General features: G+C 27.2%; 1 protein-coding gene across 1 annotated transcript; it reads right to left on the bottom strand.

Moving 5' to 3' along the window:
* Positions 1 to 1,876: 1,876 nt before the first annotated feature.
* On the bottom strand, positions 1,877 to 16,105 carry LOC132922618 (uncharacterized). The gene is made up of 4 exons (XM_060986215.1): positions 15,157 to 16,105; positions 14,951 to 15,068; positions 5,620 to 5,956; positions 1,877 to 3,420 (listed from the first exon to the last, which is right to left on the bottom strand). Exons 2-4 carry the CDS (start codon positions 15,050 to 15,052, stop codon positions 2,996 to 2,998), a joined length of 864 nt encoding a protein of 287 aa, XP_060842198.1. The 5' UTR covers positions 15,053 to 15,068; positions 15,157 to 16,105; the 3' UTR covers positions 1,877 to 2,995.
* Between the last annotated feature and the right edge of the window lie 74 nt (positions 16,106 to 16,179).

Genomic DNA, 16,179 nt, shown 5'->3' with positions numbered 1-16,179 from the left:
GTTTACAAGTTAAATTATTATAATCAATTATAATACAATAAAACAATAATTGAAAAACTATTTAGAATCGTAATATGATATCCTTTTAATCAATACATTTTTGATAAAATCTCTGTACACTAATATGGCTAATATTATTATAGATATTATTTAATTTTGAAAAATAGTCATTAAATACAAAAACTAAAACCATTTTAAAAAGTCAAAATTATTTGAAAAACTAAATGGTTTAATATAAATATTAAAGTTAAGTTAGAAGTTAAGATAATAAGTTATAGTTTTAGTTTTACTATTAAATAAAGATAAGTTTACAACATACGTATTTTATACGTATTTAAATCTATAATTTCTATTGCTATACAGATAGGTCCCAAATTGTAAGTTATATTTTTAGCTGAATTTTGTTCAATAATACTCCAGTTGAGTACGATAAAATAAGTTGATATTTGATTTTCATATTAATATCTTATTTACGTAATTTATTATTATAATGATATGCAATAAATAGAATGAGATGATTATTTCCATACAAATGTAAATCAACGGTCAAGTCTATTTATAGTTGGTACTAGGTAGCAATAGTTTATAATAATAATAATAATTAATTAGAAAAATTAAATTGCAATAAAATGCATGTGTATTTAATTAGTTATTATTCTATTAATTTTTAACATTTGATATTCTAACTTAAAAGTATTTTTAAATTACTTTTAAGTATGTAAAATAAGAAGTAAAATATATTTATTATGATTTTTAGACTTAATAAGTTATTTTTTCGGACCAAATTATGAGTAAATTTGGGTTTATGAGATTCAATTCACTGTATAAATCCACTTGTATTATGTCAAATATAATGTATAAATAATTGAAGAATAATTGCTTACAGAAATAAATGTAAGACAATTTGTATTTATCTACCATTTTTAAATCTATAAATTTAAAAATATAATGCGTTAACCTAAATTAAATTGTATTTTAACATAATTATTGTAAAATTATAAATTCGCTATAATATTGAATATGAACTACAAAGGTGTAAAAAAATACACCAATTTTATTATTCACATGTTTTGTAAATTACGTTAAAAATTAATATTGTATACATATTTAAAATAAATAAACATGAATGCTAATTATCATAATTTTTGTTAAAATTAATTAATTAATTATGGATAATAATAATATATTACACAGTATCAAAATATATTATTTTTTTCAACAAGCAAAACATCAACAGTTTGATCATTTATGTATTTTCTGTTGCATTACAAAATACTTAAAGGGGCAATAAACTTTTCTCAAAGCATGAGTAAAAATAATTTATATTGTTAAACATAGTCAACATAATATGTAATATTTATATCATTTTAATTTATAAACATATAAAAATTATCTAGTTGTTTCATACAATGTATTTTAAATGTTAAGGCATCAGTGATTTTATATCAAAATATTAAAAATAAATATTATAATATACATTAATATCTAAATTAGTGAATAAAGCTCAATCTTAAGCTTAAATCATGCTTACCAAATTATATATTTCTAGAAAACTACAATGACGATCAATCAGAAAGCTTAAAAGCAAAATGCATTATTTTAATATCCGACATATAATATAAAATCATAATAATTACTGTAGGTATCTGTGTGTAATATTTCAGGACATAATATTGTAAAAACCAGTATATTAATATAATTAACTGAAAAAAATTATGATAGGTACACTTAAAGTTTTAAATATTAATATAAAATAATATTTAATTGTTAAATAAATTATGCTATAACCATACAATTCAAAATAATACTTTAGGATGTCCCAAATTTTTAATTTAAACATTATTATTGTTATTATCCAAGAAAAAAAATACAATAGTTCTAAAATAAATAATTTATTGCTTATAAAAATAAAAAATATAAATTTTGTTAATTGGCATAAATCTACCAATCACCTTATATGGAGTATATTACTAACATATTATACTATTATTATAATAATGATAATTAAATTATTACACTAACTAACACCAGATTTTTAATTATCTTATTTTATAATAAAACATGTCATGGAATTAGAAATTAAAACTATGATACATTGCAAATCAAGAAATATACCTATGGTAATACTACTATTAGTTATCACATCATCGTAGCGTGAATGTATCAACACACATCACCACTGAACATACACACATTTTATAAGACTATTTTTATATTTTTTTTATAGAAAACATGAAAGAATATAATATAAAATATTATGATTATAATTGATGGGATGACGGCAGTGGCGCCGACAAAGAAGGTTTCGTGTTAACCAAAAAAAAAAAAAAAAACGAAGTTATATTGCCGTCAATGAATAATGATTCGTTATAATATTGTATAAACAAGAAAAAATTGCTGTGGTGCTGTAATAATATAATATTATAGTATAGTTTTTGTGGTTTATTAATATTTTTATGCAGCGCAAATGAATTCCTTATATTATAAGCATGTGTAACGGACTCGAACAGGACATTTTAATTTTTACAGAATATGTGGGTAATACAAAAACGTAAATTAAAAAGTATAAGTTGATTAACTACTAGCCAGTTAATATTTATCGTAAGATATATATTATTATTACTTGTAAATTAATAGAAATAATAATCTTATTATTTAATAATATTAAATAATAAATAAAAATATAGTTAATGATATTTAATTATAATATTTTTTGAAGTGGAACGTTGAGTAGTCGTAGTGAATAGGATCCGATAATAATCAAAATCTAACATTTTCGTGTAAACTTCAATATTATGTCAAAATTTAAAATTTAAATAGTTTGGCATTTAAGAACAGTTTAATTCAAATGTGATACTTATTTGACCGAAGAGGCGATCCTATTTTTTGTTTTGCTTAATTTATTTATATAATTTGTATGATGAAACAATTTTAGGTCTTAGTTATCGCCATTATAATCGTAAATGCCACCACTGGCCAAGGTTGTCCGAGGGCGTTACGGGTACTGGGCTTGGGACTGAGACGGACCATACGACGATGAATAGTCCTCAGATGTCTGGTGGATCCTGTAGACGGGCATGGCGGGTGACACGATGTCCACTGTCTTCCGTGACCCGGGATATCGTTCCACGTCCGCCGGATAGTTGTGCATACCCGAAATGTCCACCACCGCTTCGGCACACTGCCTGTGCGGCACCAGTGTGCTCTCCTCCATCAGCGTGGCAGTTAGGTGACTGCCACCGCCCTTGCCGCCACCGCCGCCGCCTCCTCCGCCTTTCATGCAGCTGTAGATGGCTAGTGCTAATGCCGCACCCGCCGTCATCAGAGCCTTGCTGGAAAGTGCTATCAGAGCGCTGGCTCCGACAGCAGCCATCGTGCCCGCCGCCCAGTACAATCCGTGATGGTCTTTCTTTTTTCTACCTTTCATTTTTCAAAAAAAAAAAAAAAAAATACAAAAACCATATGAAAGAACGGCTAGAGAACAATTTTCGATACTTAGGATTAGTCACTCAAAATACCCACAGAAAACCCAAAAATGAGGTCGTATTTGTACGTCACTAGGTAAATGATTTTCAAGTCTTTGTTAGTGTATTGATACTTTTTAAATAAAACGACAACGAAAATATTTATATTTTATGGAAAATTGGCTTGTCGTAAGTCTAAACGTTTAATTGCAAGTTTCCTTCAAACTTTATTATATTATGAAAACATGAGACAATCATAAACAAATACCATTCAGCTACCTGAAATGAGATAAACACGAAGATAATCGGATCACTGCCAATATATATATATATCATACTGGAATTAACAGAATGAAAAATGCAATATCAAATTGTTATAATTAAATTACTGTAAAGCCAAATCTATTTCGAGGTTATGACGACCGTTTGCCAGACACAACGTAGTTAAAGCGCAAAACTGTAAATTTGAAATTTTATTTCACGCGTCGAATTGATGAATCATTTAAATTTAAAAAAAAATGGATATAAACTATACAATAACACGTATCATTTTGTACAAGTCTCTTTGGAATTTTGAATGCACGTTCGAAAATCTATGTATGTTTTTTAATAATAATTCGTTTTTAGTTCCATATACATCAGAGTGTACCGTATATACTATATATAGGTGATATCTATAAACGGTATGACACGTTGACGATGCGTGTCCTTGTAGCGTCACGCCGGTCGATTTCAATTTTAATTTTTTTTTCTTCACAACAGACGTACCTAATAAATCGGTTGATGGATAATATAATTGCCGTGTACCGCGTTTAATTTGTTTTTAAAATAATTACGTTCGTTATTGTTGATGAGCCTATATACGAGTCGGTTGAACAATTTAGTCGACTTTCACCTTGTGCGTACAATATAATATATCTACGAATTAATATCAATTATCGTAGACAAAATCAATATAGATAATAGAGAACAGACAATGTTGTATTAATATGTAATAATCGGTTGTACTGTTAAATGTTATGTTTATATATTGTATTGCAAATCGAATATCCCCGGATGTCATTTGTTGTTGTTTTTTTGCGTTGAACGAGTGTAATGATATTTCCGAGTTGACAGACGGCAGTATATCAATATACAATATAATATGAAATCAGAAATTATTAATGTAATAATGTTTAAAATCAGTGTAATATAATGCGTATAATAAATATATTATTAAGTAGGTATTAATTGTATTATTATACCCATTGACATTGTTGTTATCTTTATAGTATTAGAGGCGTCACTAGACCCATTTGTTGGTGGGTAGGAAGTGAAAACTAAAATTTTAAATTCAGTCTTTGTATATAATTTTAAATTGATTATCATAAAATATCTGTTTATTTTGTCATATGTGTTGTTTTCATCTTACTAGATAGGCAATGTATAACATAGCAAGTTATATATTCAGAATAATCCATTTTACAATTTTATTTTTAATATTAAAGTAAATTAAGCTTTTATAAAACTCAAAAGTAATAATATTATTTAGCCTCCCTTTTCAAATTGTTTTTTTTTAAATTGTAAGTATGAAGCAAGTTATGCATATTTTTAAAATGTACACACAATTTATTACATTAAAATAAATCTTGAAAAAAAAAATCCTACGCTGGGCCCTAAATAACATTCTTACTTTTAACTTTTAAAGGTAAAATTATTACTCTAATATTAAAATTATAGTATAAAATGAATTATTTTCAATCTGAAATATCCTGGTATGAGTTAGTTGGATTGAGACAACGCATGAGGGTACGACGTCCACTTATGAGTTTATAGATAGATAATTTATATCACATAATAAAATATATATTTATTAAAATGTAACCACTTAAATTATTATTAGTTATTTTTATGCATAATATGCATTAATAATAATTTATATACAATTATATTAATACCAATATATACAGAAATAGTTCAGATACATGAAAATTAACTACAAACAACTATGACATATTTTAAAAAGTTACAAAGAATGAGAGTATGGTGGCTGTAAGTGCCGTCATGCTGTCTTTACGTTAGTTTTGTATTTAATTTCTTAGTTTTTTCAACAGTTTAGGAAGTAAGTAATGCAAAGACTTGACGGTAAATAATAACATTATACGTTTGGTCATACTCATTCTGAGAAACGGCAATATCCGTTCGAACATGCTGTTACCAACCGATCGGGCTGTCGCGTTGATCGGATTGAGGAGTCTGACCCGTAGATCGATGCTTTCCACATAATCATTGAGCCGTTTGGCGATCATGTGGTCCAGCTGGCTGGAGTTAGCCGCATTCAGTGACTCATTGGTCGTCAGTAGGCTAGCAGACGAACTACGCCTCTGAAATAATGTGAATCCTGGATAAATTTCATAGCTTCGTTCGCCATCCAGACCGTCTAGGAGCAAAAGCACGTCCCTCTTAACGCAAGTCATCGTGTAATTATTTGAGCATCGTGCTTGTGGACCTTCCTGAAACAATCAAATACATTTATTAGGTATAATTCAAATCCGTATTATATTATATTACGTAATTCAGTATAATAATTTATGAAAGTGTAGAGAGATGACAACAGTTTTTATTTCGATGCTCGGTACTCTCCGTACATTTTTTTAATAAATCTTTATTTATTTGTTATTATTATAATGGGTTAGGCCCTTTTTATATAAATATATACAAGTTGTAATTAATTTAGTTGACAACAGCAAGTGTATTATAATATATGTTTAAATTAACATTAGCAAACATGTTGCAATTACAAAAATAGATTAGCTTATCACCACGTATTTGAATAATGACAATAATATAAACAAAAACACAAAATTTAAGTTTCAAAATTAAAATTTATAATTTGAGTTAACATCATTAATGTTTAATTTTAAATAGTAATCGTGCAAGTGGGCCTTTCGTTAATTAATTAAAGGTAGCTAACCACTGAGGAACTTTAAAATATATTCGCAGGACAAGAGCTGAAGATTCAATTTTGAAAATTTAACAATCTCTCAATAAACTTAATATCTACAGTGCGTCTTTGTTCAGTTAAGAAATAAAGGTCAAATATATTTGGTATTAGAACTACAATCATGTGACTGTTCGAAAAGTTTAATTAAACGGAAAAATGCTTAAACTTACTTAGGACTTTTTCTAACTGCCTTGAATTATGCGTTATACGAGGATCTTTCATAGCTCGACTATAAACCAGTATTATGTGTATAAGAACAGATAAGTAAACAACTTTAATAGTTGAAATTATTTTTCTAATTTTACAACAAAACCTAGTGTTTTGAATATGACTTATAAATTACATATAATATTCTATGTATAGACTAGGGTCAAGGTTTTAGTTTAACTTAAAGTACAAGGTCATTAAATATGTTTAATTTTCAACTTTTAATTCCAACAAACATTTTTTTATTTAAATATATCTTGATATTATGGTAATAATTACATACTAATACATTGCATTAAACATATAAAACAATAATAATTTTAATACTATAGGAATAAACATCACATTAAGAGTGATTAGGAATAGAATAATAATTATTAAATTATTATTGCTGTAGTAGAAGAAAATGTCTATTGAAAAATTAAAAATGCATATAGTCTGTCAGATAAACTGTATTCTAGTAATGTATCAAATTATATACTAACTAGGCACAGAATTTGACTATCATATAATATTGTACAAATAAATAATATTCTACTCCGATTCAACTTATTTTGCAGACGATGACACAAATAGTCAGTCGAATATATTGTTATGATTACTTTGAAAATGTAGCTGTATTGATTAGTAGATTATAAATTGTCGATAATTCATATTCTGACAGTCTATATAGGTAACATAAAAATAGTAAGAAAAATATTATAGATGCGTTTACGAATCATAATATAGTATTATAGAAGGTGACTTTTAAAAGGATATTTTGGTTTTAAAACATTGTTTTTTCTTCGTAGTAATCTTCTGTTGTATACTTCATGTAATCCACAATGAAGTCGTGGGCTTAAATAAATTATATTAGTTTCATCGATTTTATATCAACTTACAGGCTACTTTTCATAATATCTACATATCATCTCCACTGATTACTGATTCCATTGGGGCTTAAATATAATAATAACGTGCCAACCTATATTATACAAAACACATCATTTTATGGTCTATATATATCACATCATTAAAACGTAATAAGAATAACTATACCAAATATCATGACAATAATATTGAATATGTCACTCATAGGCCCAACTAAATAACTGAATCTCATGAGTGTAGAACCTTCAGTGTTGGTCATATCATAAATTCATAACTGAATAGAAGTATGACATCAATACAAGAACGACCTCAAAGAAAATAACCTACCACCCAGCATTAGGTCTAAATACAGTGGACAGTGGACACCAATACTATGATATCTTTCTTGAGAAAAACTGACATATACAATTTAATCTAAGTAATGTAGTTTATAAGAAAATATGTAATGTAATAACTTATAATGTATCTATAAGGTATACCTATGTAATCTAACATAACCATCTTTACCAATACTCAAAAATATATTAGATCAACAACTTCATTACTTATAACTATATAACTTTATAACGATATAACCATTATACCTATAATTATAAAACCACTCTACCATGATAATGTACCATACTATATTAATCAAAATTATATATATATAGGTAACCTTTAATATTGTTGTAGATATATATATATATATATTTAATAATTAGTAATAATACATAAGGTGATAAATTCAACTCTTTAAGACTTATCTATAGTTAATTCATCATTAAAAGTGCTTAACTATAATATCATATCTTAATTAATATATTTTTATAATGTAGTGTTTGATTAAAACTTCTGCTAGCCGCTATTTTTTGCTTCATTACAATAGGTATTTTAAATAAATTATACATTATATTAATATGCATAACGTCATAAGTACATTTAAAATAGAATCAATAAATTCACGTGTCTCGGACAGTCTGGGTACCTATTATAATAATCATATTTATTAGTAGGTACTAGTATTAATATACATTTCGTACAACAATGTTTGTTGGAATATAATACTAAAATAATACGTACATACATAATATATTTTGGGTGGTTAGATTTCACATGGAGAAAATGCGTTTTTCATCGATCGCCGGCTGCGTTCGTTACCCGGCACCCGCAGCTATAAACATAAGTACTCACATATTGTACACAACACTTATAGGTGTACACGAATTCGGATTCCTCAACGTACAGATATAACATAATAGTATCATACTTGTCTTCACTCTTCACGCGAAATGCGTGTGGTATGCGTGTTAAGCTGATGGGAATATGTGTTGTTTGTGTGTGTGTGTGTGTGTGTGTGTGTGTGTGTAGAAGGTTATGCTGCAGATGTAGAGCACGTCTGATCCGACACTAATAACCGTATCATCAATATGCAGGTCATCGTAATAATAACAATGTATTCGCATGTTATACAAGTACCCATACTACAATGTTTCGTGTACGAAAAGGGAAAACCATTCGATTTGTTTATTTATTTTATTATTATTATTTTTATTATTACTCATTTTTTTACCTATATAATAAAATTAAAATACGATTTTACGTAGACGATTTCGCGTGATTCGAACTATAATATTATTTACATACGCGATACGCGTTTCGTGAATGTACATTACAATAAATACGCATGTTATATTACACATAAAATTATTGACGCATATATAAATTTAGTTGAACTATAGTTTTCACTAGAATATAATGTACTCTTTACAATTTAGTTGTATAAATGTTTAAATTGTATGTACATTTCTTAAAAACCAAATTAAAATAAAAGCTAATATCTGTTATAAAGAAAAATGATATAACTATATTCTATAATACATAATAATTAGTATCATAACTTATCCTAATATGATTTGAATATATTTTACTTTTTTTTTTAAATGTTATTATAATTTTACATACAATTAATCGCTTTACTGTATTTACAAAGTTAAACGTTTGTTATTAACAAACCAAAATGAAACAATACTTGGTTACAATATTAATATAATTATAAAGTATATATAAATTAATAATTTAAAATATGTCGGTCACTATTTGATATATTATCATATCATACTATTAAGTATTATATACTATAAAATTAAATTTATTGTTTATAATTTTAAAGTAATCTAGTCAAGCAATAGTATATTGTATAAGTTTTCTTCATATTCACGATAATATAAGTATCGTACAACACGTTACACAATAAAATAATACATAAATATTGATTGGTATCATAAGACGTGTAAAATATTAATTTAATTTGATTATACCTAGTAATTTCATATGATTAACAATATTATAATCTTTTATCACTCACTCGCATTCATTTTAGCCCAAGATATGAAATATAAACGGTCATTTAGTTAACCAAGAATAACAGATAGTATTTTTTAAAGTTTATATTATTATAAACTGCAGTAGTTTAAGTGGGTACAATAAAATCCTGGTTTTGTTTAGTTTTTTTTTCATACATTTAAAAAATTGTATCATATAAATTTATATTCCAACAAAAGATTAATTTTTGATAATTGAAACATATGATAGAAATGTTAGTCATTTTACACTTGATTATTTTTTATATGAAATTGAAAAAAAAAAAATTAAAAACAAATGTTGATTATTGCCTCTAGTGTGTATAATATATATATATACTTTATATAGTATGACTTGTATGGTAGAAACATAATACATTAATAGGATTTTAAGTCCTGCAAGTTTACTTTTACCCTTATTCAAATTAATACAGTACGAATAAAGTTAATCAGAATGATTGGATGCATGTAAATAAGGTATAGTTATATAATCGCAAAAAGATATATGTTTGTGTATTTATCGTACACCTCACATAATGCCGTATCTATATTAACCCATTAGCGCCCATTTTTTTTTTCATGAGTCTATATTTGCTGTTGCCATATACCTATTTTGTAATTTTTTTTTTTTATTTATTATCTATATATAAATTGTAGTAAATACATAATATCGATATATGTATAACGGGTTATAGTATAATATATAATAATCATCTATTATTAAAATTAAATTAATATTTTTTAACTATCCATATAATTATAGAATCAACTAAATTCAACTATAAAAAAAAATTAAAACAAACATATTGTGTTGAATAATATTTTATTACAATAAATTACATTAAAGAATCATATACGTTATACGAAAAAAACTACCTACGTATAAATACCATTGATAACTTCTAATTTATTAGTATATCTATTGAAATAATGTCTTGTGCGATCAATATGAGAACATAAATCTATATTCACTTTTTTCAGTTGTGTAACAAAATGTATGCATTACGTAGGCATGGTATAATAGGTATATATTATAATTTGATTTAGTTCTTTATAAATAAAGTAAAATTTTAAGACATATTAGTCTAATGTCAATACATTCAATAATAGTTTATACAATTCTTACAATATATAAATATTAATATTTATTTATTATAATTTATCATATTATATAATTGTACTTTTATAAGAATTTACTTTTTAAATTAAAGAGTTAACATTTAATATGCTACTTATAATAATTATTTAACTGTAATTATCAAACTATATTATAATAGCAATTAATGATTATTACTTTAAAATTGTATTTAAAATATGAGAAAAATAAAGGGGCCCAACCTCCTATTATAGACCTTAGGGACACCAAGTGCCATGTTATGTCACTGGGTAAGACAGCCTATATCACCAAGTACATTTAACGATTTATTTATTATTTATCTAATAACGCCATTTATTTTACTATTATTATTACGACAGATTGATTTAATTTTTGGAATAACCAAAAAAATATAATAAAATAGGTATTTAACATTATTTAAGTTTTCATGATTTTTATGAATTTTTTAAAAATTTTAAACTCATAAAAATAAATTATAGATATGTATTTAACAAATTTTAAAACTTATGTAAAATATATAATTAAATTTTCAAACATTTTTACACAGTAAATATTTTTTTATTGAAGTTTAAAAAAATCAAATAAATAATAAATAATTTTAAATATTCATAAATAACTAAAAAAAGAAAAAAATAATATAAAATTATATTATATGCAAAGAATGGTTACATAAACAATTGGTAAAAATTTCAAATATCTAAGGTTATTGTTTATAATACTCAAAAAAAAAAAAATCAAATTGATTTTATTGAAAACTGATTTTAAGTAAAAATCCCTGATTTTCTTTTTTGTATTTTGTTTAATCATTTATTTTGAAAAATACTGTACATTTTTAATTTATACCTGTTTAGAATACAAACTAATTCTAATTTTCTATTCAAAATCATCCTCAAAGTTAAAAATCAAAGCATATTTCAACCATTTGTCGTGTATACATACACACAAAACATACACGTCATTATAAAATCAATACATTCATTGCTCCGCTTAGAATCAAAAATGAATTCGATTTATTTATTTAAAAAAAGAAAATTTAATATTTTAGATACTTAGGGAAAGTTATTCATTGTTCAATTTGGGTATATATTGCATAGTTTATACATTAATTCGGTGACCGGTAGATTTTTTTTATTTATTTAATTAGTTTCACGATAAAATAGTGTATGTGTGAAAGTAGTAGAAATCATTTATTGTTAAAAATCAAAATAAGGATTCTCGGAATAGACTCGAACGTCGAACCAATACCACTATTGGTAATCCATTACCATACATCATATACATTTGATTGTGAACAAAACGAATCGTTTTTCATCGTAATGTACTATAACTAAATAACTGATATAGTTAATATGTTACGTGCATGTAATGATCATAATGTCATTTTCATCTGCTTGAAATTATACGTTAAACTATTCATAATACCTATATATAAAAATTTCTGTCGAGTTACTGAAAAAAAGTGGTCATAAAAATAATTGTTAAATTTGGTTCAAATATCTTATATACATCAAAGACAAAAAAAAAAAACCTGAACAACAACGTAAATCTTGGCAAGCCATTTTTTACTGATCCAACCCATTGTTTATTAACTTACTGATTATTGTTTCTAACGTACGTGTCGCAATAAATTACAATACCTAACACTAATGTTTAATACATATTATAATATACAATGCTTATTAATTTACCTTATTTGGTTTTAATAGTATTAATTCGTTAAACCAATGTATTTGTTCCAATTTTGAATGACACAAAACAATGGAATAAATAAAAATACGAATAACAGGATGATGAAAAAAAAAACAGAAAAAAAATTGTTCATTGGCCAACCGTGCGGTACACGATGATAGAATGGTTTTTCGCCATTGTCAACGGTTTTACGGCAATACAGGTTCGTTTATCCATGTGTTAAGTGATCTGAATTCTGATAATGAATCGCAAATCTAGAATGGATGAATGATAAGGAAGTCGACACAGTGACACTAGAGTATAACAATAAAGAGAAAAAACTAATCACAATATACATTATTATTACCTATATGTCGCCGGAGATAACTTTTCGATTAATTGGGTTATAATCTATATTGAATATAAAATATGTGTGTCTGAGCGCAAGACTTACCCAAACCCACTTGGTTATTAGAATATACTGTGAAATGGAATCTATATAAGTGGATTGTAGTTTTTATAAATAATGATAAACTGAATAAATATAGTCAATATGTTAAATAATGATTTTTCTTTTAATAAAAACCCTAGATTTATTTGATAATCCTATACGGTTCTAGGATCAAAAATTATATCCATACAATAGTACATTCTAATTATTATATTAAATTGTTTCCATGTAATGAAAAACAGTAAAAAATATGCTATAAATATGTAAATGGCTTAAATAAATTTGGTATTATTATTAAACGATAGCTTTTCAATTCATTTTTGTAATATAAAGAGTATGTACAATTAAAACTAAAAATATAATATAAGTACAAGTAAATTAAAATAAAGCCTTAGCACTGAATTCAAAGTTTCATTACTCTCTAGATTATAGGTCAAAGCTGATATGATTTAAATTTTAAATGGTTATGTATTGTGTAGAGAGGATAGTTGATTATGGTAGAACGAGTAAAAATTTTGAATAGTTGGTAGATGAAAAATAGTTAGGTGGAATACGAAAAGGAAATATGTGCAACTAAAAGAATCCATTGAAAATAGTCAAAATAAAATTTAGATTGGCGTCCAGCTATCGAAAAGATAGTGTTGAGATACTAAGAGTGATAATAAGATCTTTAACTTGAAGTTAAGGAAACAATCACGAGAGGAATTTTTAATTTTTAGGACATAGATTGCGTAAATTAAAAACTTATTCTGAATCGTTAGACTCTTAATATTAGTCCATTGTCAAGTAATATGTTTAGTAAATAAGTTTAAAATGTATAATAATAATTTATGATGGTATCATTTTTTTCAAATACTCTACTTTATTATTGTAGTTTAATTTATAAAACTTAGTTTATATTAAAGTTGAAAATTCTTAATACTGGGCGCTAATGAGAAGACGTGTGGGGGCCCAATATTCATATGTATAATATGAATTTAAATAAAATAAAAAACAAAAATATTTCTTAACAATATTTATATATTCCACACTATTCATTAATAATCGTAACTATTGAACATTTTTATAATTAGAAAAATTATAATAAAAGTACTTAGAAACATCGCTAGTTCTCACTAACAAAGTGGTAGTTGAAGACGAAAAATATAAGTATATCGTGTAAATAATTTTTTTGACTGTACGTAAAAGTGGTTACAACGATTTTAAATTAATAATTTTTTATTATTATTACTTGTTTTAGCTTCGACAACATAGGTCATTAGCTTTTAAGATTCATACATTATATATATTTATATTTGATACAATTGATTATTAAATTAGTGACCAATAAATTATTAAATAATAAGTAACATAACAATTTTGTAAAATATTTTCAAATTAAAATTGTTCTACCTTCTCTCTTCAAATAAAATCAGATAATAATATTTCGATCTTCAATTATTTAACCATTACTTAATGTATATGCATTTTTAAATATTAAATTTGTTTGCGCTACAGAAAGATATATATAAAGCTTATCGATGTGTATCGACCAACACTAAACACAAAAGTCACAATCAGTTATTTTACTTTTGTCCTGTGCGGCATGTCTGTTGTCATAAAAAACCCAAGTTCGATAGCCGGGTAAAAATTCTAACCAGGAGAGAGTTTAAAAAACCTATTAAAAATATATAAGTCATCTAGCTCCTTTAAAGACATCCGTTGGAAACGCATAAATACTATACTCTGCGTTTGCCATAAGGTACGGTTCATCCGTCGTGTCGCAACCGCGCAACCGCGCAATCGACATGATATATTTTATATTACTATGTTAAGAATATTATCATTAATAATGTTATTATACTGCACCTGTATCGGGATGGACGTGACGTTTTCGGCGGCCAGTAGGACTTCTGCTCCGACGACCAGACACAGGACGAGACACAGTGGCGACCACGGCGGGTGATGCATGTCTTCGTGGCGAGTCCTTAACGTGTAATATACGTTTAATAATAATAATAATAATAATAATAATAATAATAGATATTATAATTAATATATTATTGTGATATTACGGTGATGTCCGTTCGCCGCAGAGAGTCTACGACGGCTGCAGTGCACGGAAGGTTAATGACTGACGGGTGTCGGGATATTATACCGCTAACGAGCGGCGCCGTCGCCGTGATCGTCGGGGTGTGTGATCCGCCTCCGCCACCGCCGATATATACGTATCCGGTATATGTATATGTATAATTATTGCTGTCGTCGCGTGAATTGGCGAAAAAACATTGTCGCAACAAGTGAACCGTCAAACAATAGCGCCCGACATAAACGTTTCCAACCAAAATCGGTTGCTATTTTTTTTTTACTTCCCTCCCCCGTCTCCGCGAATTTCGTTTCGACGTCAGTGTAATATACACAAGTATATCGGTACCGATCTGTGAATAATTACTGTATAACTGGTGCCGCAGACACACGCCGTGTGATATTATTATGTCGAATTCCGTACGTTTTGATATAGTACGAGCCGTTTTGCTGATAAGACGGCGGACTACGACGACGACGGCTACGATGATGCCGCTGCGGGACCGCTTTGCCAACTGGCGGGCGCCGCCGGAGCCTGTAAACGCGGGCGGGTTCACACGTCCGTGATGTGTTCGACGGAAGATTTCGGAAATCGGCCGGTTACGGTCTTATAGCGTACAACTATAACGATAATAACGATAATGATGTTATATTATGCACAGCCGGTAATTGCCATTATCGTAGATGGCATTGTTGTTGTGTCGTTACATGTTTGGTATAATTGTATAGTGTAGTGTAATAATTATGCTCGTCGCACGTGTTGTTTGCACACGCGTGCGCGCGTATTCACGGGGAATTAAAAACAGTGAAAACGCGAGCGTTCGAAACCCCCGCAAACAAGCGTTCGGCATCGTTTTCACACGCGCGCGTACGTGGAATCTAACACGTACGGGTAGGTATATCGGACGGAATCGAATCAGGCCGGTGGTCCGCGGGTCCGGCGATCGTATAAAATATAATATATAGCAGTATATCGGAATACACGCGTGTAAACCATAATACTGGCGGTGGTC

This window comes from Rhopalosiphum padi, chromosome 2 (genome assembly GCF_020882245.1).
Source record: "Rhopalosiphum padi isolate XX-2018 chromosome 2, ASM2088224v1, whole genome shotgun sequence".
Taxonomy (NCBI): Eukaryota; Metazoa; Arthropoda; class Insecta; order Hemiptera; family Aphididae; genus Rhopalosiphum; species Rhopalosiphum padi.
This window is presented reverse-complemented; position numbering and strand designations above follow the sequence as displayed.